At 47.8% G+C, this 24,396-nt stretch overlaps 1 protein-coding gene across 1 annotated transcript in view; it reads right to left on the bottom strand.

The window, feature by feature from the left end:
* Positions 1–959: 959 nt before the first annotated feature.
* The window catches only part of LOC119379215 (uncharacterized), an 82,729-nt gene continuing 59,292 nt past the window's right edge, over positions 960–24,396 (bottom strand). Inside the window, exons 2-3 of the mRNA XM_037648446.2 lie at positions 10,300–10,440; positions 960–7,478 (exon numbers count right to left, since the gene is read on the bottom strand). Coding sequence (XP_037504374.2) covers positions 7,240–7,478; positions 10,300–10,440 — 380 coding nt within the window. The 3' untranslated portion in view covers positions 960–7,239. The remainder of the gene's footprint in view (positions 7,479–10,299; positions 10,441–24,396) is intronic.

Raw genomic sequence — 24,396 nt, 5'->3', positions numbered from 1 at the left:
GTCCATTCGCACTTCTGTGTGTGTTGGCACTCCTTCAATTCTCGCTCTTCGTCGTCCGAGCGAACGACACGCGTCCGTCCCATCGCGAGTCCAAACGTCAACTGTTAACAGCGCTAGCGCGATCTCTACGTCACGAGACAAAGGGGCACAGCGATTGGTGGGGAGTGGCGGCGCCGAGTATCACGACACTTGTGAAAGAGGCATCGGCGGTGGCGAGTGGCGCCGGAAATTGTTCTGCGCGTGTTTTGTCTTCGGACGCGATCCGCCAGAACCTAGCCAAATGTAGCTTCGCTGCAAAAAAATCCTTGCTGTATAGGTGGCACTAACCTGAGACGAGATTGGTCGCTGGTTGCCTCGAGTGTTAGGTATACGATTAGCTTGCGCATGCGCGTGTTCGTGGGTTTGACACTGCAGCCCTATAAATGAATGAGCTGATAGTGCCGCCCGTGTTGTCGTCAACGGGCTTATCCTTTTGTGATTCATCTTTGCGATAAGTATGCCTCGTGTAGTTGCTCTTGAGGTGAGGGACCGAGTGCAAAACTTGCTTCTTGGACTATAGATTGCACCCACAAGGAGAATGGCTGTTTAGGAGATAGATGTTTCGGCTCCTTCTGCCGGAGTTAAAATGAGGAGCCGTGCTGGCGGTTAGCTATAGAATGAGGAGGGACTAATCGCGTACAGATTGTCTTCGCCATTGTTCTTTCCTGTATGTATTAGATGTATTAGGACAGAGCCTGGCACACTTGATAAACACTCCAAGAATCCTTCGCGTTCAGGAAAGGCGTAATATTCCCGTTACGAGTGAAGCACTGAAGCAGCCGTGACAAACATAGTCCTCAGCCTGCATTCATTCTGCTGCATCGCACCTATCGAGCACTAACTGTTCGGGCATCGACCCTTCTGCCTTCTCGCTCGCTAGTTTGTCCGTCCAATAAAGTACACACAATAGACACGAAAAGTTTGGGAAAAAAACTTTATTAAACACAGCAGGCCAGTATCAGTTGTAGCTACATGGTAGTACAAAGCTCGGAATAAATCGAGCCTTATATAGTTTAAGAACGCCGCGCTTTTCCTTTACTTCGCATGCGCAGCACATGGGCATGGGTGCAGACAGTGAACGATCAGACTCCTCTCATGGCGTTCACTTGCGATGGATGTCGCCGTGCTTTGTGTGCCAACGCGATGAGCTTATCTTTTAATACACAATGGCTGAAGAACGTATGGAACGTATAGAATAATGTACAAGCTTTTGTCTAGCATCACCAGGTTACATCGCGTTCTTGGTATAATTACCTACCTATAGCGAAATAGCGGTCTATATCCACATACACACAAATCATTTGCAGCTTCGAGCTTAGCGCGCGCACGCCACAGGTAATAGGGCGTGCGCGTAAAGTGCGTCTCAGCGCTCTTCGCATGTGATCGTAGCTTCCGTTGAGTACGCAAACCCTGAATGCACTACAATATTAGCCGCCTTGGTATTGGTTCTAACAACTCAAACTCTGTTCGGCGCCCGCAACGGCCATTACGTAATTTCACGTCAGTCAAATGATCTGAATTTTGAAAGCGCAGCCTAGTTCCACAAACATGACAGAAATCATGCACTTGTTCACGCTTGAATTTCAAGAAAACACGTTGAAGATTCTCAATACAGAGTCGTTTTGTTTCAAGAAGTGTACTGCTGCGTTCGCTTAACAGGCTCATTGAAAGAGAGCGCAGAACGAACTGTTCATTGGAGCAGCTTGCAAGAGAGAGATAATGTTCTGAGTTTTTACGGCGCTTGCGCAGCTGCAGTATGCGTTTTCGCTGTGAAACGTCGAGTGCGGAACAACAAACCTAAACAAACAAGGCCTTGAGGATCGCGTTACTGAAATAACGAGATCAGTATTTGTGTCAAAGGTCATCATGACATATTCCAAGTGCGCTCGGCTCGGCTTTTCCAGCGTGTCCACACTGACTTCACTAAACTAGCCCAGATCGCATGGCGCTAAGTGAAAACTGGCCCGATTGCGAGACCAGTGTTCGCAGAGCTTCAACATAACGACTGCACCCTAAACGAGAGGGCAAAGGCAAAGACGTTGCTTTAACACTTGTGAGGCAGCGTCAACCGATGTTCAAGAATGGAATAAGTAGAATTATGTGAAATATATGGCGTTAAGCATGAATCATATGTCGTCGTCGAATGCTCATACAGATAGATTTTGTTTCCGCCGCTGATGCACGGAAGGAATCGGACGCAAATTCGACTCCACAAAAAGCGAGTACTTGGACAGATCGGCAAGAGGGGACATGGAAACATTTTGAGGATCTGAGTGAAGCCCGTGTTTGTGCTCTCAGAAGGAATACTAGAAGGAAAGCACCTTGTATCACGGTTCATTAAACACCCAACTTTTTGCAATATCTAAAGAAAACAGTTCATTGAATCATTTATCTGACGACGGCTATTCGTCCGCGGTCTCGTCGTTTTACACAAGCTCACAAGTTTGCACGCCTGTATGAAAGAATTAGACCTTACAGCTGTCGGCATTCCTTTCATTCACCGATCTCACCCATGCGCTTGAGCTGTAGCATGCACTGTTAGAGTATGCGAAGATATGACGAAAGAGCTGAGAAAAGTGAAGGGCAATAGGAACGGGAACGCCCAAAAATTGGAGACCCGAGATCAGCTCTAAATATGAACATTAATGTTGTTGCGGGCGCGCTGCCTTCTCGTGTCGCGTTCAGCGCAGCGACGCCTGTTTCGCCCTTGTTCTTTCCAAGCCAGACGTTAGCCGACAGGCGTCTTTTACGTGAGAAAAGGATCTGACGGACGCCATATATCCCACACTGCCTTGCCAATGGGCGAAACAGGGCTCATAAACCGAGAGTGGCACATGTGGCCACTGGTATTCTGCGTAAGCCCAGAACTTTCATATAAGAAGAAAACGCTTTCAAACAAGCGCGCTCAAGCAGTTTTTCTTTCTTTCTTTTTCGCTTTCTTTAGAGCTGAACGGGCGCTATATTTTCAAGCGTCTGTGGGGAACAACAGACATTATATACGCACCACGAAATGCCGGGAGAACAACAGGCGTATAGTACACACGGAGGTCCGAACTCGAAGCCACACGTGCATATTCACATTTCTTTGTGCTTGCAGAGTAGTAGTTGGCCATGCCAAAAAGGAGAGAGAGATTGTGAAAGATACATACGCACGAACTGCACCGGAAGTTTACGAGACTGGACAGCTACGACGCGACATACAGGCGATTATTCGATAGCTGCACCAGCGCATACATACAGAGCTCCCACAGCGTACAGAAAAGAAATAACACAAGAACGAAGGGGCTATTTACAGCGAACATTGTACAGATGAGATCTCTCTTAGGTGTGAACTAACAGTGGACATTGTTCAGTCGACGCCATTACACAGCGTTGTGAACACGAGAAACACAATGAAGTCGTGTACAGAATTTTTTAGTGGTAATGAGAACGGTAGACGGCGGAAAGTAACTTGTGGCTGTTTAGTCTGAACTGAAGCCGTCTGCGGCTACCGGTCTCATACAGTGACTCGATTTACACCGTCTCAACATAGAAAAAGAAACATTAAAAACTAGATTGAACTTTAGCCTCTAGACTGCTCGTTCTTTGCCACAAACCCGTTTTACACGGACACCAAGCTGCACCTGAACAATCGGTAGACAATGCGCTGCAGTTTTGGCGCCCCTCTGCGCAGCTCAGCACATCAATATGCAGCGGCGCAGTAAAAGAGACAAACAAACAACTGGAACTCAATTAATGCAGAGAAGCAGTAACATGAAGCAGTTTGGTCTCTTGCCATCGAATAGAGTGAATTTCATTGATATACGTCCTATGTCAGTGGTGGAAAAAAAAAAGTTATTTTGCCAGTAGAACAAGAGAACAAACGCAATGAATTATAGAATAACACTTACGCTTGACCGCCAAGTGGTGAGTATCAATAATGAGCAAAGTTACTACTTCACTTTGTGATGCAAGCGCTTTAAAGCTTGATGTCTGTACACAGTTAATGTATACTTGGGAATTGATGACTGGTTGCACGAACAAGACCTGGACATTGCCATCGAATACGCATTTCTGCGTTAACACAAGTGTGAGCATGTAATGGATGTGGCTTGCGAGTCCGATGCAAAAGAATATCTCAAATTGCGAAGCTTTGCCATTTTGTTGCTTCGAAACCCGACTAGGAGAGCCCTTATTTAAAGAAAAAAAAAACAGCAGTTCATTGATTATTACAGTCATTATCAATTAGTTACCCGCCCCCATGTAGACGAGTATCAATTTGTCAATCGGTCAGCATTTTCTCCGAACGAAAACTTGCCTAGTTTTCTCCCATGTTTTCGAAATAGTGAACCAGCCTGTAGCTTTAGTGGGCTATGCTCAATGACGGGTATCCGTCACGCTTTACTGTTGTGGCTTCCCCAGTGGATGGCAACACTCGATGTGTGCTGTTCGTGCAAGCAGACGCTGAGGCAGGCACCCGCAGGAAAGTATGCCTCGCGCGCGCAGGACCTTGTGAGGGCTGAAGAGGGAACCCGGCAATGCGGCGCTCTCGACCCTTGGCTGGCCGGGATTCCAACCGTACCGGACGAGCGCCGCTGTGCACGTTCGCTGGATAGCGAGGCGGGAGTTCTAAGGGAAGCCGGCTTGGTAATGGGGAGTAGGCGGCATGCCAGACGGTGTTGCAGCACAACCGTTGAATGGTGAGAGGGGCCCATGCGCGCTCCTTCGCACAACACGTGATCGCCGGCGAGCACCGAAGGACTTAGCAGCGGCGGGGTAGAGACGCTCACTAGACAACACCGAAACGGCTGCGAAATCATCATAAAAAGCTCCTGCTATAAAGCGAGGCGCGCGGCCACGAATGCGTGTAGCGAAGCTCGTCGTCTGCTTCTCGTGTTTGAGTGATCACAGACGCAGAGGAACAGACGGCACGGATGTTACTGTTGGCCTATATATTATGCACGAGGAAAAGAGGATCCGTTATGCAGGGACTAGCAGAGTGGCGGCCACTCTTATGCCGTAAAGGCAATGCATCTTCTTTTGCCCAGTGGAAAGAGAACAAAGTTGCGCTATTGATGCGCTCGAAATTACTCGATGCCGGCTGCAACGTATAGCTAATGCTGACCCCAGGTGACCACCCCGGTAGACCTCGGTTAAGTATACACTACAGGCCGTGCATATTTTCGGAGGACGCCCGAAGCGCATTACGCCTGCGCTCGACGAGTAACGCGTTGTGTAAGATATTTGTATATATGTTCGCACATGTATAAATTCTATACGTCAGGCGGAATATGAACACCGTGCACATCGAACATGTTGACGTTTTCAAGCAAACGCGAAGACTCACGTTGCCATTCGCCGCAACGACGTGAGAAATAAATAGCTGGTTGCTGGGCGCAGGGGACAAGTCGCGCTTTTTCTGCTAGCACTGTGACAGCTGGCGAGTCACCAACATAGATGCTGGTTAAGTGCAAAAGCCACAACGACAGTTTGCAAGTAGCGTAACTGTTCTTTTTTCTTTTTTAGAGGTGACGAGCAAAAGAGGCGCGATGAGAAATGCGATAGTAGCCGTTAAAGGGGAAAGATTTGCTATCGATGCTATCTTATAGGAGGCTTCCGTGCGCGTGACACAAAGTTATATCCGTGCGCTTAGAAGAAAGTATCGGTTCCTCAAAAGAAAAAAGAAAGAGGGGGGGGGGGGGGCTCGTTGAAGAAAAAGCATGCTAATAGAACCTGCTAACTGTTCCACTTTGCGTAGCGTATTTCAAGTGTAGTACATACCTTTAGAGACAGCGCGGTTTGCGTCGTTGAAATTTTTTCACATGCGTCACGCGTGGTGTCCCTTCCGAACTGATGTCCTTCGATCTTTCTGTAGATGGGCGCGCATGCGACTTATTATCAGGTCCGTTTATTCCGTGAAGTGATTCTTGGCTTATAAGAGAGAATCCGAGAAGCCCAAATTTTACCGTCGTATTGGTTGTGTGGCTCGTACCGAAGTGAAATGTCCTGAAATATTGATTAGATCTCACAGAAGCCTTGTTCGGGTGACGAATGGAATTTTTCTGGCTCTTATTTTTTGTTAATTATCCTCGCAATGTTGTTTTGGTTCATTTATATGCTATTGACACGAAATGATATAATATGTAACCCCCATCTGCAATGCACTATTGGCGCTGAGGGTACTGTGATAAACAAACAAACAAATAAATAAATAAATAAATAAATAAATAAATAAATAAATAAATAAATAAATAAATAAATAAATAAATAAATAAATAAATAAATTTGGTGACTTGGAAATAATTGCGCGCCAGCATTCACGTTAGAGAGAAAAAAAAAAGATAAGCAGCAAGGATCCTTAAGGACCCATTTCACAATGTCAGCGACTCACGAAATCAGAGGTCCCCGTACAATTTTGAGGGGTCGGGCACATCTTTTCGGGTAAACCTATTGTTAAATCAACGTACAAGCGCGCTCGAATACTCGGCATTCTACTATTTCAGCTTTAGCTGGAATGGAGACCACGGAAACCACAGCCTCGGCCACAGTGTAGCGCGACGTGGAAAGGAGACACGTTGGCCGAAGAGACAACTCGAGAGGTTGTGCTTCCCCGAGTACTTTCGAAAGCCGAGAAAAGCTTGGTCGTCCTTTCATGTCGGGGTGCGACATACAGCATCGGCATCCAAGCGTAACCTACTAAGGACGCGTCTGAACCAGCAAGAACCATCTGAGCCGGAGAGCGAACTAATGAAATCAGCCTTTGTTTTCGTTCATCCTTTGCGGTCGCACTACGCTGCGCCACGTTTCATCGAGGCCACGTCGTGGGTATTTGACGTCAGCCAAGTAGGTAAAAGTCAAGCGCGGGGGGAAGTCTTTTGTTTGTGTCGGTGGTGCGCGTGTGTGTGCGCGTGTGTACGTGTAAAAGCCGTCGGGTGTGATCACGGCACGGATGTTCACGGAAGATGCCTGTGGCTGCAGGCCGCGGCCCCATCCGCCGGCCTCGCGCCCTGGGATTCTCGTGGTTTTGCGGTGTTGGGTTGCGGAGGAGGCGAGGGGAGAGCTCCCGGCGTGATTTGTACCGTTCAGGACGTCGCGCGGCGGTGCGCAGAAGGCCCGTCGCCCGCCCATCGGCCTTCTTCGGCGGCCAAGGCAGTGGCAGACGCGAGCGGTGGGGTAGGCGCGGGAGAGGCCGGGGCGAGGCTGGGCAGTGGCGCTGCGAGCTCACGCCCTCCGGCCGGCCAGCACAGCGGTCAGCAGCAGCAGTGGCGGCATCGAGAGCAGCGGCGATCGGCGACGGGCAGCATTTGTGTTGCAGCCGTCGCCTTTGCAGCACTCAAAACAGCTGTACGAGTCCTTGGAGCGGTCGCAAGTGTCCAGGCCCAAGCCCTGGCTCTGCTTCTCGTCGCGCAGGTTGCATGGGCCCAGGGCGCATTTCTTCTCGATGAAAAAACCCTGCTGGGCTGCAAGGGAACGAACGAGTGTCACGCCACCGTGTCCGGGCTCGCCATATGGCAACTCAGTTTCGCGCATCCCTCATAATCATATCGTCGTTTTAGGACGTTAAACCCCAACAATTATTATTATTAGTTTCGTGGAAGCTGACAATGCATCGGAAACGTTATCAGTTTGAAGAATTGTCGCCCTGGACCAGGACTGCGAAGCTTTCTTGCCGAGAAAGCCGTATGGGTTTTCTCTGCAGCCTCGTGTACTTTATATCCTAATTACTAGAAATAACACCCCCTATACTTTCCTTGGCATTATTGTCTGTTAGTTCTCATTAATATTGTGTCTAACAAAGAAAAACGAGCCCTTAAAAGTCACCTTCTTTTCTTCATTCATAGCGAGGGTCTCGTTCTGGCAGACTTGATGCCTTCAGGTATTGTGCGAGGGATTATTGGTCAGCTGCCGGCTCGTAAAAGAGATCACGTGCTACGTGACGCCAACAGGCAGAAAAAGTGTTCCACACTGACCGTCATGGCTGCGATCGGCGTTGACTAACACTCCTAGGTTTAAATTTACATATATGCCCCATGAAGTGAACGGGGGGATGACCGCCGCCGAAGCTCAGTGGTAGATCATCGGACGCGTTATTCGAAGATCGCAGGTTCGGTCCCTGCCGGCGGCAAGTTATCTTTTCGTCCACTTTACTTTCTTCACATTTATATCCTAATTACTAGAAATAACAACCCCTATACTTTCCTTGGCATTATTGTCTGTTAGTTCTCAGCAAACAATTTCTGTCTTTCATGAAGACGCGCTCACGCAAGTGTTAGTAACCATGATACCTGCTTGGACGTTACGCGCCAGAACAACGATATGATTATGAGGCACGCCATAGTAGAGGGTTCCGGATTCATTTCGACCACCGGCGGTTCTTCAAATTGCACCTAAATCTAAGTACACGGGCATATAGTAATTCCGCCTCCATCACACAAGTATGGGCATGCACAAGTCACAAGACGCCGCTCGCCTTCCTCGCAGGTGGCGAGGTAGGAAACTGTACTGCTATATTAAGTATCTAGCTCGACATACAAGCATACAAGCTCAAAGAGGGACGCGACGTGTAATCGACAGAGGACTACCGAAGGCATCAACGTCCATCCCATCTGTTTTGTAGCCTATGTCATAATTACGTCATATGAGCGTGCACCCATGCTCTTCACGACTCGTGTGCGGCATGCCCTTTGCAACTCTGGCTGCTTTCTGGCTGTCACTTTCTTTTCTGCCTTTTTCTCTTTTTTTCGGGTGCGCGCGTTATGTAATCTGCGATAGGATGCGCGCAATGCGATATGGTATTTAAAGGAATATAACCTGACAACAGTGCGACTGTAAAAGTCTCGGAAAGCCCCGTGTAGCCGAAGAGGCATGTCACCGCATATCATTGTTTTAGGACACAAAAGAGTGGTAAGCTGCGCTATAGTTGTTATGGATCCGTAGTTGTCATGGAAGCGTAGTAGTTTCGCACTGTTCATTACTACGCTTTGAGACACGTCCTTTTTCGTCAAGTTTTCTTGTTCATGCATTAAGTTTCATCTTGTTTCATTCGTTGTTCCGCGTATACCTTGAGTAGACGAAAAGCGGCGTATGTTGTCACAGCCAGTTGCGATGGCTTGATTTGCTCTCCGTCTAGTTTACGACTGAAAGTATATGGTGTTTCACGAGTGAAATCGAACTTGGTGAACAGTCAGTTAATAGTAAACAGCCAGCGCTAGGCTGAGAATTGTGATTTCTCCGAATGAAATTTAGGAAGCGCCCGCTCTCAAATCTTCATGGTTTTGCATAGCGGAGACGTAGCAGATACGTGTACACCGAGGTATACCGCGGATCACATACGTACATACTTGAAAGCTTCGCGCTGGCGGCAACTTCTTGCGATGCGATCAACCGTAGCGGACCAGAAGCACGTAGCTGTGACGCTTCGAAAAAGAAAGCGTGTAAAAATATTTTTACACGACATCACTACTGATACGCTTACCCCAAGAGACAGTTGCAGTACAAAGTCGGCTATTATTAGAACCTTTTCATAATTGTAAAGCTAGCTTTCCTGCGATGCAGTTAGCCCAACTGATGACAGCTAGTCACTTCTGCACACAGCGTGTTCAAGCGCAGTTTGCTTGCTCTGTGACGCGGGAAATATAGACTCAGCTCTGTTGATATAAACACGCATAATAGGCGAGCCCCAGCACGTGCAACTAGGACCACCTCTGCGCGCGTCTGCAGGATTTTGTCGTGGGGGGCGCAAACCCCTTATGCATCGCGGCTGGGGTAGGGCGGCAGCGCTGGTGTATCTTGGGTGCGGGGCACATGCTGGTGTGGCTTGAGGGGAGCAAGTGCCTTTTTTGCGCCCCCCTGCCGACGCCCATGCTCCTGTCCACTTGAAGCAAACAGATGCCGCCATTTGTTAGGCGAATGTGCAGCGCAGGGAAGCGCACTTGCGGATTATGAAAAGGGTCTTATCATATGTCAACTCGCGTCTATACACCTACAGGTATCTCGTCAATTTTCCATGCTAGTACACCTCTGATACATGCTAAGTCTATTTTTATGCAGACACAACGCATGAATGGTCACCTGAGAGTCACGCAGCGCACACAAGGGCTGCAAAATGAGCAGCGTTGATATATGTGAGGCAAGCTTATTGCACATCTGCGTATTGGAGCCAAGCGGTGGTATACCGATATACTTTCGCGAACCGTGTGCGTGCATCCATGTGTCAAACTGCACGCAGCAGGTACCGACCCGCAATGTGGTGTGCCTCCGTGTTGCGCTAAAGATTCTCACCGTTCTTGACGACCATGGTCATGCAGACATCGTATGCCTGGTCCGTGGGGCAAGTCTTGAGGTAGCCATCGTGGCAGTCCTCGTTGTTGGCCACTCGGCACTGGTAGCAGCGAAAGGATGGCGTCCCCGATGCTCGCGACCCTGAAACAATAAAAATGCGCAATGGTTCATGTGGTTTAACCTCTCAGAGTAACTCTGGCTATGACAGACGCCGTAGTGGAAGCCACCTGGTGTTCTTTAACGTGCACTGACATCGCACAGTGCACGGGCCTTTAGCATTTCGCCTCCATCGAAATGCGACCGCCGTGACACTACAGTAGTAGCAGGAAGCATTGAAGACTTAAAAACACTCATTATGAAGATAAAAGAAGCAAGTCAGAAATCTTGTCTTTGTCTAAACATACAAAGACTGAAGCTACCACAACAGGTGAAGTGCAGAGCATTCAGATAAGTAACGGCGTGATAGACGTTCTACAACACTGCGTTTTTAAAGGATGCAGAATAGATGTAGGAGGCAGCTACAGAAGAGAAATACAGCGAATAATAGTATTAGGACAAAGATCAATGGGTGAACTTTCAAATATTAAAAAGACAAAGATGTCAGCCTCAAAGCCAAACTTTCTGCGGTGAACACCCTGGTCTTTTTCGTTATATGTTCTACCATTATTATTATTATTATTATTATTATTATTATTATTATTATTATTATTATTATTATTATTATTATTATTATTATTATTATTATTATTATTGTTGTGTTGTTGTTGTTGTTGATGTTGTTGCTGGTTGACTTCACTGACTTTTGAGACAGTCTTTCAAAGCACATTCTAATCATACGCGAGGATACAGCACAGAAATACTCGAAACACAATCGTTATGAGGCATTGATTGATACTTTGGTACGGACATATCGATAATTACAGCCAAGTCACCAAAGCTTGGTCACACTTCACGCTGCGCTAGTCCAAGTTCGCTATAGCGAGCTGGGTCCGTGTTTTCCTAAGTTCTAAATTTCAGTAAAGGCGACTTCGGCCTACCATACTGCCTTTCTGATTGATGACTATACACTGGCTTCTGAGCAGTGCTGTCCTCATCACTGTGGCCTCCGGCTACAACCAGTTATGCGTGGCATGACGTGTATTGGACCATGCACGCAGACAGCAGGAAACAAAACATACTGTCACCTATCGCATTCGCTTCATGCGAGGCCTGTGCGAGAAGCTGGCCACAGCGTATATATCGCCCGCTGCCCCGTCCACTTTTGCGAGCACGAAAATTGACTCTGTTATCGCGGGTGCAGCTGAAAAAAAAGGAAACAAAACGTTCGGCCAGCCTTTCATAACCATCGATACCTCAATTTGGTCGAGTGCTGCTCCGAACACGTTGCATAAATGTGAGCAGTCGGCGCGCGCGTGGCAGAGCACCCGGAAACGATAAAGTCTGCGCGCTATACATCGCATAAACAGGAATTTCGCGGAACGCCAGTTTCGGTCTCCTTCTTCGGTAACTGGAGGAGCAAAGCTCGCGAAAGGTAGCGGACAATATGCGGACGTATCGGGCATCTGGTGCGAGCTCTTGAGAGAGAGATAGAGAGAAACGTAATTCGGAAAGGCAGGGAGGTTAACCAGAAAACAAATATTGCTTATATAAAAGCGAAAACGCAGCAACGTAGAGAGCAGGTTAAAAAACGAACAAAAATAGGTCGACCCTATGAGCGAAAGCCTTGAAAAACTGCGTTGGATCGAAATGATACAGCTGTGTTTTTTGCCGTGACTAAACTCCCTACCTGGTTCAGGGAAATACCCAAATACCTGCTACTCATTGAATAACACATATTTATTGACATGATTATGTTCACCTTGCTCGCCCGTGGGATGAAGAAGCTTTGAGACTGGGATATATCAGAAGACAATAAAATGCCGGGGCCCCCTGACGCAGTTTCTAAATTAAGTGGCGTAAGCAGTATCCGGGCGAGTTTTCGCATCGTGGTCGCCGAATTACTACACTACAGTAAAAAAGACTACAAATTCTATACCATCCTTGGCTTCATTGCCTCTTGGTTTCATTACGCGGTGTCTCACAAAGAAACGAGCCCTTGATCTGTTCCTCTTCTTTCGTGAAAGGTGCGAGAGGTCATCCCTGTTTAAGCCCCCGTTGTATCTCTATCGGCACAGATACCTGTTTTCCCATTTTGTTACATTTATGGATACCTTTCAAAACATTTGTTATTCCATCTTCCACATCGAGTGTGTCCAGTATGTCCCACAAGTCTTCTTGTATGACACTGTCGTACGCTCTCCTGGTATCCAGAAATGTCAGCCATATGGGCCTGTGTTCCTTTTCTGCTATTTCGAATCACTGCGTCAATGGGAAGATATTATCCTCCAACCTCCTTTGTTTGCGGAACTTATAATTTGCATCACCAACATGTAAACCACTGACGTCACTTTTTTGGGACGGTAGTTGTTTATGTCAGCTTTGTCCCCCTTTCCCATATATGTCATGCTCATCCTGCTTAGTCAACAGCCATCGGGGGCTTTACCATCCATTATTGTTTGGCTCACTACCTTCCTTCGTGTTTGCTTAGATTTCGGACCCAATTTCCTCATTAACATATGGGATGCCATCAGGACCTGTCAATGTGCTACTAAGAACCCTCTTCTCTGCCCTTTCCCACACTCGTTGTTCAAAGTGGAGCCACTGCGCTAATCGGTCAATCCTCGTCTGTTTTAAATGACATGGGTCTGTTTCCTTGTTCTTAAGTTTTTTCTGTCATCATTGTTCTTATGTGTTCCATTGCCTCACCCCGTTCTAGCCTTACACCCTGAGCTCTAGCTATGAAACTCTTTTCTAGGTTTGTCCTATTAATCAGCGAGTTGAGATGTTTCCACAATTCTGTAGCTGCTTTTCTATCTTCTTCGTTTACTTCTGCCAACCATCGGGTTCCCTTTCTTCTAATCTTCTCATTGATCAAATGGGATGCTTCTCTTCTACAGTTTAAGAAGTTATCTCACTTTCTAACGACCTCAGCTTACGGTTAACCCCTCTGCTTAGAATATCTGTGCTTCCCGAGGGCTTCCTGACGTTTTACTATGGCCGTCTTGACCAGCTCTTCAGTTTGTGTATTCTTTTTATTTAGGGCCTGACACGTACCATATCAAGCTCTAGCTCGAACAGTCTTGCTAGATTTGCGCAAGTCCACTCTCTTTTAGTGTCCGCGGAGATTACCTTGTCAATATGTTTGATTGCTATTTCCAGTCGCTTTTCTAATTAAAAATTTCCAATGGGGCTGTTCATCTTGCCTCCTTCTTTCTTTCGCTCCTCTTCTAAAACTGAGCCTGAACGTTTGTTATCACTCTACATAGACTTCCGGAGCCATATTAATTATCCCTAGCCTATCATACATCCTATGTGACATCAGTGCGTAATATATCGTCGACTGCAGACTTGCTACCTCCCATGTTATGTGCCCTTCAGATTTCTCAGTACCGTTAAAAATGACTAAGTCATGTCTTTCACACGTATCCAGCAGCGTGTTGCCTGTTGAGTCTGTGTACCCATCTGTGTTGAGGTGCCCGGAAGGCAGGGCCGTCCGGTGGCATCGGAAGAAGCGAAAACGCCACGCCATGGGACTGCGTTCTGAACTCTGACTGGCGGACGCATCCGCGACACGAGGCGGCCCTCCTGCACCCTTTCATCTTTCGCTGTGCTCAAACAATCGGTTACAACGAGGCACGCCGACGCTACGCAGGAATCGGGCGCCTAAGAGCTGCGCTCTAAAATATATTTTTTGAATCAGAGTGGGTTGTGGCTGGTGGGTTTGTGTGGTTTAACGCCCCAAAGCGACTCAGGCTATGAGAGACGCCGTAGTGGAGGGCTGCGGATAATTTCTACCACCTGGTGTTATCAAGCATGCACTGAACTCGCACAGTACGCGGGCCTCTAGCCTTTCGCCTCCATCGAAATGCGAGCGCGCCGCGGCCTGATTGAACTCGCGACTTTCGGGCCAGCAGCCAAGTAGCGTAACAACTGCGCTACCGTGGCAGTCAGAGTGAGCTCTGTTTAATCTGCCGACCTAAAGGAAAACCGCTATAATGTTGCGGCGACGGCCGAAATGCGATGTCGTGCCCCGCGCTCATGGCACGAGTGCATACAGAAAGACCTGAAGGCGGAAGTGCGCGGGCTTCGGTTGTCGTCCGATTCCGTGGCCGCCTTTGCAACCCTCACTCTCTACCCACTCGAGCAAGTGGGACCGCTTTTTACAAGCGTCCTTATCACAGCACCAATGACAACGCAAGTTGACTACGCCATGACAAGGCAGCCGCGCGGAACCTCGTTGAACACCCCCTCGTCTCTGCTTCTCTGTCCGCGCCTGCGCAGCACGTTCGAGGCTGGTTTGGAAGAAAAGTGTGAAACGCCTACCAGCAGTGCGAAACATCTGGGCAAATGTCGGTAGTGCCCGCTGTCCTTTCACCACTTGCGGTCAGAAAATGCCGGAATCTACGGCGCGAGGGCAGTGACGTTGTAACAAGCGGGGTAGATCGACGCTGGCGATAACGCCGTCGAAGTTCCTCGATTTGGGTGGATCTAAGCAATTGGCTCAGTTTCTGTTCTTGCTGTTCGCTCGACCACAGTCATGTATTGTGTGGGTGCTCTTTGCTTTCGTGCGGTAGCGTTGCAAGCGCTCATTTTTCGCTACCGACATCATGCTGGTTCACTCGTGCTTGCGCGTCAGCGCGCGCTTGTGGCAATTTGTATGAGTGGTACTCATGTTGCATCTGCGAAATGGGCGGACGTTCCGAATGTTCCGTGTCCAGCACCACCTTTGCCTCAACGCCATGGTGAGCATAAGCCGAAGTCTCCCCAGCGCTCTGCGAATCTTAGTTCGATTGAAAGCTTTCAAATGGACACTTTGGTGTCTTGGAGAGCGGCAAAGAAAACTAGCAACGAAGCATGATGCCAAGCAGCTAGCTTAGGCCAGCCAGCCTCCCCTGACGCTTCCCCGTAATAGGCACTAACGTGCAAGAGGGAATATGCCCTCCACAGTTGCCACACCTTTTTAAGATACTGTTTGGTATAGCTCTCAGTGACCGCTTCGCAACAACCCCTCTCACCGCCCTTGCCACGTGCTGCCTAAAGGCTTCCTCTTTCGCGCACACTACGCGCGCATAACGCTTGCCAATAACGGGATGAGGGCCTGTTTTCCGGAAGCATTTTTTCTTTATTCACAACTTTTGCGAGTACGGCTGCAAGTAAAACACGACAGTCATTGAGTTCAGGTCCGTCCACTGTTAGAGGGAACACGCGAGCGCGTGGCTCACCCACCGCCATGTAGTACTACGCGTGAAGCGGCGAAAACCAAGCACAGGCGTTGAAATGCGCAGGGGAGGTGCATTTCGAGCGTCGCCTCCTTGCGACCCACCCCATCGCCTTGCTCGCGCGTGACCGCGTTGCAGCGGCCTACCTCTCAGACCTACTTCAGTAATCCGTCGCTTCACAATCGTTTTCGACGCTTGAAATGTAAGGTTGCACGGATTTCTTGGACAGAGGCGCTTGACTTATCGGCGATAAAAGCAACCATTTAGCAGTCTTGCAGCTCTGTTGTCAGATGCGACGCAGGCTTGCGAGTAGCGTCCTTGATCCTTCGCTCTTCTGTAGCTCTGTACGATCGTGTTGGCCGTCTTGAGCGGTGAATTCTTCATCGTTGAAATGGAACGCTGGGCACATAGCCCTGAAGGAAAATTTCAGCGACCTGCCTTAAATAGTGGACGAACACCCTAGCAATAGCTTAATCTTCGAAATCCCACGATCAAAAAGCCCGCTCATGAACACACGCTCTCGTACTGGCATTTCGGAAGAAATGAGTGATACCTTGGAATGCTTTATTTATACCTATAGATTCGTTTTGCTTGCGCATGCCGCGCGCACGCAAAGCGGAGGGGCGGTTCGCAAGCAGACGACGCTCGTCATGCACCGCCCCTGCACACTTTCGCGCATGCGCTTGGTTTTCGCTGCTTTACGTATACATGGCGCTGCGCGGAGCGTGAGCCACACGCGCGCGTGTTTCCTCTAACAGTGGACCTACCTGTACATACTCTAGCGACGCTGACGGTACATGTGCACAGTCGCCGCAGAAAGAGATTAGCACAATTCATTTGTGGCCGTAGCGGCGATATCGCGACACGAAGCGCGTTGTTCCTGAGCGCACAGATAGCGAGAGAGTGCCAAGCACAGTGCACATGTGCACTTTCCCAAGCGGACGTGACCGGCAGGAAGCGATCCGTGTTAACTAACGCCTGCCTGTTAGATGATATGCGTTACTTTGCGGCCGAATCGTGCACTACTGCAACTGCAGACATAAACCTGTTTTTACTTTTGAGCTGGCGTTGCTAGCGACTGTCTTTTTATATCAGTATCGTTTCGACCAATGATTTGCTCAGTGAGCTTTCGAAAAGCGGGCTTTACGATGAGGTGCTTCCTGCCGGCCACCTCCGCTTAGGAAAATGGACTGTGCTTGGCACTCTCGCTATCGGCGCGCTCGGGAACATCCGCGCCGCGTGCGGCGATTGCGCCGCTACGGCCCAAATTACTTGTGCTAATCCTTTTCTGCGGCGACTGTACGTTAAAAAAAAAAGAACTGAGATTTTTTTTGCCATTGTTCTTCGCAGCTCAATGCTTCTGCATAGGCAAGAAAGCGATAGTTTTTTTCCGAATTAAATAAATTTTGGGTACGCGAATGCACCGACAAAATCACTTAATTGCATAAAATTGTGAGTATTCCAAGTTTGCTGTCGCGACGCTAGCGCGAAATGATTGACGGGAACTTGTTATAACGCATTAGCAGGTCACGCACACAGGCGTCAGTTATACAGTTATGGAAGGGGGGGGGGTACGTTCAACTCCCTCCCCCATTTGTCCACATGGGGGCTTTGTGGACAAAGAGCCTTAGTGAGTTAGGGCTTTTAGGACAAAGGGACCTGCCTGAATTTCATTGTGGTGAGTGAGTCCAAATAAGTCAGGCTGAGTAGAATTTTCGATAAATCTGAGTTGGAGTGAGAAGATTGAGCAGCATGTTGGTGAGTGTGAGTGATACTCTGAGTGGACCTTTCGTGAGCCCTTAAGTAAAAAAAAATAATTTACGAGGGAGTCTGAGTGGGCTCCGTTCATTTAACCGACCTCTGTTCTTATGAAGTGTGTAAGAGCGCCAGCTGCGTCGATAAAGGCGAGATGCCCGTCCGTGTGAATTGGCATTAAGCGTCGCGCAACGACTTTATTAGGGAGAAAGCCTTAGACGCCTCATCAAACGCGAAAATTGACCGTCGGTGCCATCAACACGAGTGCTGAAAAAAATAATGTGATGACGTCACAATATGACGTCGTGACATCAAAAATATCCAATACTTGTGACGTCATCACATAGCATTGCCGATTGGTCAAAGGTGGGCCGATCATGGAGGCAGTGAAAAACCATGTGAGGTGCAGAAAGCTTGCAATGCCTCCGAGCCTTAAGGCAGTACAAAACCACGTTAGGTGCATAAAGCTTTCGGATGGGGCGGGGGCGGATCAATACATCGACTGGGAAGAAACAGAAGACGGCTTTCACCTTCGAGCCGCCTTAGGCGAATGCATCAGGGACCCTGTTAGTTTTTCGTCCCGGTAATTTAGTGTTTCAGTGCCTGCCCGGCATAGTTTTACAGTGTATATAGTATTCACGTTATCGCTGTTATAAACATTCTTGCTACGCCAAATGAAAAAAAAAGTAAGAAAAAAAGAGGTGGAGGAGAGCTCACAGCCGTATGCTCTGAATATGCATGCGCCATCACTGTCTCCCACTTTGAGCCATACTTGAAAAAAATTTAAAGGCTCCTTTTTATTTCACTGATGCGCTTGCGTAAACTATTCACAAAATCCCTCCGTTTACGTCGCGCACTTTCAGTGGTGAAATTCTATGCTCATACCGGTGAAAATATGCAAACGAGGGATTATACAAAAGACGGAAACGCAGGAAAGATAAGAACGAATGCGTTTCAGGATTCCATTTACAGCTAACCGAGCGCCGCGTTTTCGAGCACGAAAAATGCCGTGAAGCCTGCTTTCATCTATAAATTGTGAAAGCTACTCTTCCACGAGACAAGACGTCAACAGTGACACTATGCATGGCCCGCGCTTGCGCAGCACGTTGTCGCAATACATCTGCAGAGCACCACGGTTTGCACGGGAATTCGAAAATGTATCGGCGTGAAAGCTGCCTGAAACATTCTGTCCGACACAAAACGAGTCCATACATCTCGTGTGATGGAGGGAAGCCAGAAACTCTTGAAACATATTTCGCAACAAGATTGCGAGTTGGGCTAGTTAGTAGACGTTCATGTTTAGATGTTTGTTTGGCGCGCGCTTACAGTAAGCGCTGTCCTGTCCGCGTCTTCGACGCGCTTCAAACTAATTTTTTAAACATGAAGCATATTTGCGCGTGCTGTCCTTTCGGTGTCCCAGTCTTCAGCGCTGTGCTCGTTCTGCATTGAAAAAAAGACTGCTCCACCTACCACCGCAAGCACAGAGACAAACACCCAATCCCAGGACGCATCCGGGCTTAGCTACACGCCGACCCCATCCCCAAAAACATGCACCCTGAATACAACAACGAACGGCGGAAGGCACGGGCCGCATCCCTCATCAAAGCTTACGGCGACACCACAGGCGTCACCTTCGTCGACGCAGAAGAATATCAAGACGGGCACCGCTTCGCAGCGGCTACCACTCAAGGCGGCTCGCTCAGACACGCTGCCAGCATCGTAACCCAGAATGCTGAGACGGCCGAAGAGGTGGCCATCGCCCTGGCCGCCCTCGACCCAGACTGCGACACCATCGTGACCGACTTTCGCACGGCAGTCAACAACTATATCTCACAGCAAGCGTTACGCATCCTACACCGAGCCCCTCACTCGGCAGATAGCCAAATCACGCTCGTCTGGAACATGTCGGCGACGTTCATCCGCACCTCACCAACCTCAACGAGGTCGCACACTCCGTAGCACGAGGCCTGGTCAACCGTGCCGGAGATAGCGCAGGTGTACCCGCGAAACGTGATCGCCTCACCAGCTACAACGACATCACCAAAGCATTTTACCTCGAAAGAAGAACCTTCCCCACTCCTCATCACAAGCTAAACAGAGCACAGGCGACCACCCTCCGCCTGTTACAGACAAACACCTACCCGTCACTGCATCGATACCACAAAATATACCCAGACATTTATCTTGACCACACTTGTAAGACCTACAAGACCCAGGTCGCCTCGCTCCCGAATATGCTGTAGGAATGTAAACACCAATACCAGTCCATTAACGCCGAGACCCTCTCGTAGAGATGGCACGCCGCCCTGCGCAGCTCCCACCTCGACGACCAGCTTTGGGCGACCCAGACGGCCCGCGAGGTGGCGGAGACGCAAGACCTCCTCAACGTGCCCACGTGGGAGCCAACCAAACTGCTGGTTTTAATAAATGTTTATCCCCCCCCCCCCTGTTCTCGCGTTGTTGTTTAATCCTGGCAATTCCTAATCTTTACCTTTTAGAAAAAAGTACGAAGCGAGCTGACCTGGGCAGGCATTTCCAGTATACATGTCGCTTCGGATCTTGCTTGCCTGAATACACAAATACACTGTCTGCACAGGGATATTGGAGGTAGAGTTCGCACCCTTTTCTTTCAACGACTGCGTATCGCGCGGTTAAAGCGAACTCAGCGTCCGTGCTAAACAAAGCGAAAGTCTACCCCATTTCGGGCTGAGAAATGACACATTGGAATCACTGTCCAAAGCAAAATGGGTTTAAATGGGACCGCTGCTTCACTTCCCAAGTCCAAAGGATTTCTAGCCTGGCCCCTAGGCGAGAACTTGAGCATTTTTTTTTTTACAAAACTCACGCATGACGGAGCTTCCTCATACGAAGTTGTGAATATGAGTTAGCTAATAGCGATTTATTTATATCACTGCCCGTTCTTCTTTATGCTGGAAGAAGGTGAAACGAGAAGTAAAGAAAGATATAAAGCAGGGATGAAGAGTCTACGTTTCAAAGCAACGCGGTAAAGACCGACATAGCGCAGGCCAAGGCACCGTCTTTTTCACTGTTTGTGAGCAAAAGTTCCACATTGGCCGCAGTAAGTCGCCCGACCATAGACTCGGTCGTGCGCGGTGACTTCGCAGCTTGTGGTGAAGGCTTATACATTTATCCCGCCTATGTTGCGGCAATGGCTTTTGAGTCATATATATTTATGTTTCCGGGAAGCGGCGGGACTCCGACGGATAAAGTTGGGCAAGCCATGTGCCGCAACCAACAGGGTAAAAGAAAACTACGAGTATCAAGAAGATGAGGACCAGGTGAATAAAAGCATAAGAACGTCTTTAAAAACAGCGAAAAATAAAGTTCCGTACGCATGGAAAGAAAAGCAACATCACGGCTATATATATTTTTTAGTCACCTCAACATCTCCACGTGGAATTATGCAGGCGTATACATTTAATAGAGACGCCGGTTTATCGCTCTGGACAGCGACAGGACGAGCGGCAAGCTTTCTGCCTCTGTTAAGAGTATGAGGGATGGCATTGCCACCAGAACGACCGTACGTACATGAGAGAACAAAAGCTGGGACAGTGACATACTGGTGCCTCCTTCATCACTTCACACTCTCTCTCTCCAACTGACAACTGACTTGCGGACTTTGCAGGCGCTTACACGAAGACGAAGTCGTCCGTTTGTGTGTTCGATCACCGTCTTTATCGGGGAACAGATTGAACTTCCTGAAACGAGCTGCCAGTCGGAAACGAAGCACAACTGTTGGAGCTCTACCGAAGATTCTCTTTTATCAACGGCATTTAAAAAAAAGAAAAGATGTGAAATATGACCACCCTAAGTCTAAGAAGGCTAACGGCACCGGGATCTGCGGTCTCTTTTGCCTTTGTTTACTTCGACACCATTCGCGATTGATGTGAATTAACGAGGTTCCGAGGTATATACGCTCTATTCGTTATCAGCTTTGGAACTGTGAAGGCGGGCTCTTTGTCTTGTCACGTGATGAAACAGCGCAAAGGACGAACCCGAAGCAAGAAAGTGCCACTGCTGTCGACTAAAGCTTATTAGATGATAACGACGACGACGATGATGATCGTTATTTGTGTTCCCTTTGAATATGGCGGCGACCGATAGTCACCCAGCCTGTTTCCTTACAATAAGGCGCTGTTTCATGTATTGCGCTCTATGGCATGCAATATCTTCACTGTTTATGTATTTTTTTTCTTTCTTTGATATAAGCCTCTATTTTTCTGATGTACTATTATCGACTCCTGTTGTATCAGTAGCTGTCCGGCCTTTTTTTTTTTCATTCAATATTTTCAACGTCTTATATCAACCACTCACCAATTAATACATTCATCCTTTTCGAAAGCCACAGCCTCTGAAAGATTCATGCCATCCACGGGTATTGCATAAAAATCCATTACAAATAAAACAAATCTGAGGTAAAAGGAACAATTTCGCATACTCATATATGCTGTCAAGACTGGAGGCCACCAATGAATGTAAAATAATATATACGATTTCCAATTTCGTTAGTACAGTGGATGGTTGACTAAGTCAGCCGTATATTTTGTCATCTGTCATTTTGACCAACGTAGTACATTTATCTACAAGATAACGGAAGCTGGTATATAACAAGTACCTGCTTATGCTTTGTACAATCCGCATACGCCACTATACGTAGCTCGCTAAGGTGTCAGAAGGAGGATATATCCTCCTTCTGACAAAGTTCTAAACTGTAAGCAACTTAGCCGGCGAAAGAAGGACTCTTCATAACTACGTCTCTTAGCAATATATTTTGTATTATGCGAAAGCTTGCGTCGCGAGCGGAAGCATGCACATTGCCCCGCCTTAGTTTTTCCGCTCGTATCACATAATGGTACACGAAGACGCTGTACGACACGCAATCATTCCTGCGGCAATCATTCCGGCATACGTTGTCCGGTAATCCGCTACATCATTGCTTATAGAGGAATAAGGGATACGCTTAAAGAAACTTTATTGTATGAATTGTACCATTTTCGATAAAATGTCGAAACCTAAACCTCCTTTATAGCCGGATGGCTGGAAAACCGTTTCCTTTAATGTTTCCTTCGTTTCCTTTAATGCGTGGTGTCTACGCAACTTTTCTTTTTCTTATTTGATCGCTACTTTCGACTTCGCCCGTTAGCCTGGGTAGCAGGCGAAGTCGAAACAACCTTACTGTAACGCATGCGGTTGTTTGTCACATTCACTCTCATTTATTCCTTCTCAGAATGGTCAGCAATGTCGTGTGCCATTATCAGAGATGAGACGAACCTATGCAGAGCATATACCACTGTTCATCCTTCGACACTCGACATACTCTGGGTACTATATATAGTCTCACCGCCGCAATTGGTCCCGGATTACTTTTCCACTTGTTGATGTTCTTTTACATGCCGCTAAATATACGCGATGGTATTCGCGTATAGGAAAGCATGCACGAACGTTCTTGCATTTCTTGCCCGTCTAAATGCGGCCGTCATGGCCGGTATCGAAGGCGTGGTCTCAACAGGGCAGCGCTCTAGCAAGTGGGATCGCGGCGGGTCCACTTCTTATCAATCACCGTCTCCCAACTCGAGTACGACATTAGAGGGTTCCGGCAGTGGCTAGTTATTGTACACGCAAACGCCGTCTCCCATGCAGTACGATAAATTTCTGTAGCCCGTGAAATTCAAATGGTGCAAGCGGTGGATCACTGAGTTACCCTACAGCATGGCACACTGGTACGGCATCGGTAAACTCCATATACAGCCCCTCCCTTATAAAATAAGTTCGCACATTGCAACATTCGTGTGGCCTCATTTTTAATTTCAATTTCTATATTCATAAGAATGGTGGAAGGCCTGGACAAAAAGAGGTGATTTCATCTTGACGAAGATTCGGGCCAGGAGCAAGGAGACAAACTATGCACACAAGCGCACGTACCACATTCAATCTCACCGGAAACACAGAAAATAAGGCATCTGCATGGGGTAGTTCAACAATACCAGTGTGAACGCTACACACACCCGCAAAAAAAGCAGACATACAACTTTGAAACAAAAGAAACAATTCGTGAATGTATACGTCATAGCAATTATTGTTACCTAGTAGTGTCACATCAGTTTGTAATTAAGCATCTGATACCGTTATTTAATTACAAACCAATTACGTAGATCCTTCTTTGTGAGGTTAGTAATGTCAATTCCTTGTTGAAATAACATATTCAACAATACATGAAGCACATCGCAAGCATCATTAACGAAACTAATCGCACATTAGGATACTTTCGAAAGCACTTGCGCCTTGCTCCCCAATCCGTGAAACTGTTAGCTTATCAAACATGCGTCCGGTCCAAGTTAGAATATGGATGCTCTACTTGGGACCCACATCAAACTAACCTTACTAAAGTGCTTGAAGCAATACAAAACCACGCAGCTCGCTACATCTATTCAAATTATTCTTTCCACAGTAGTGTGACAAAACTAAAATCCGAAGCACATCTTGATAACTTGGAGCTAAGACGCCTTAGATCTAGGTTGTGCCTTTTTCACAAGTTTTACCGTTCCTCTCCTAGCACTTCATTAATCTTGCCTGCTCATCGTCCGTCCTGCCGCACGAATCGCACCAAAGTGGTTCACCCACCACAGGCACAGACCGCTGCGCACCTACGCTCCTTCTTTGTAAGCACAGCAAGAGACTGGAACGCACTACCCAGAGGTGCTGTGCTCCAATCCAACCCTCAAGCCTTCAAGTGGTTCATCGAATCATTATCACTAGATAACAGCCCATCCCTCATGTAAAACCCCAAGCTGGAGTATTTGAGGTATTATTAAATAAAAATAAATAAATATATCGAACGCTTTGCTCCATACATTTCTTTCTTGAAAGAGGCACTTGCCACCATTAATTGCTGCACGTGGGATACAGATTAATGCATTACTTCCGCGCTAACATCAAACCGTGAAGAATGTGCACGTATACCGGAAGCACGGTAAGCGGTGAATATTATCCTTTATGCATTGCA

This window comes from Rhipicephalus sanguineus, chromosome 1 (assembly GCF_013339695.2).
Source record: "Rhipicephalus sanguineus isolate Rsan-2018 chromosome 1, BIME_Rsan_1.4, whole genome shotgun sequence".
Lineage (NCBI taxonomy): Eukaryota > Metazoa > Arthropoda > Arachnida > Ixodida > Ixodidae > Rhipicephalus > Rhipicephalus sanguineus.
Note: the sequence above shows the minus strand (reverse complement) of the source record. Positions and strands in the feature narration are given on the sequence as shown.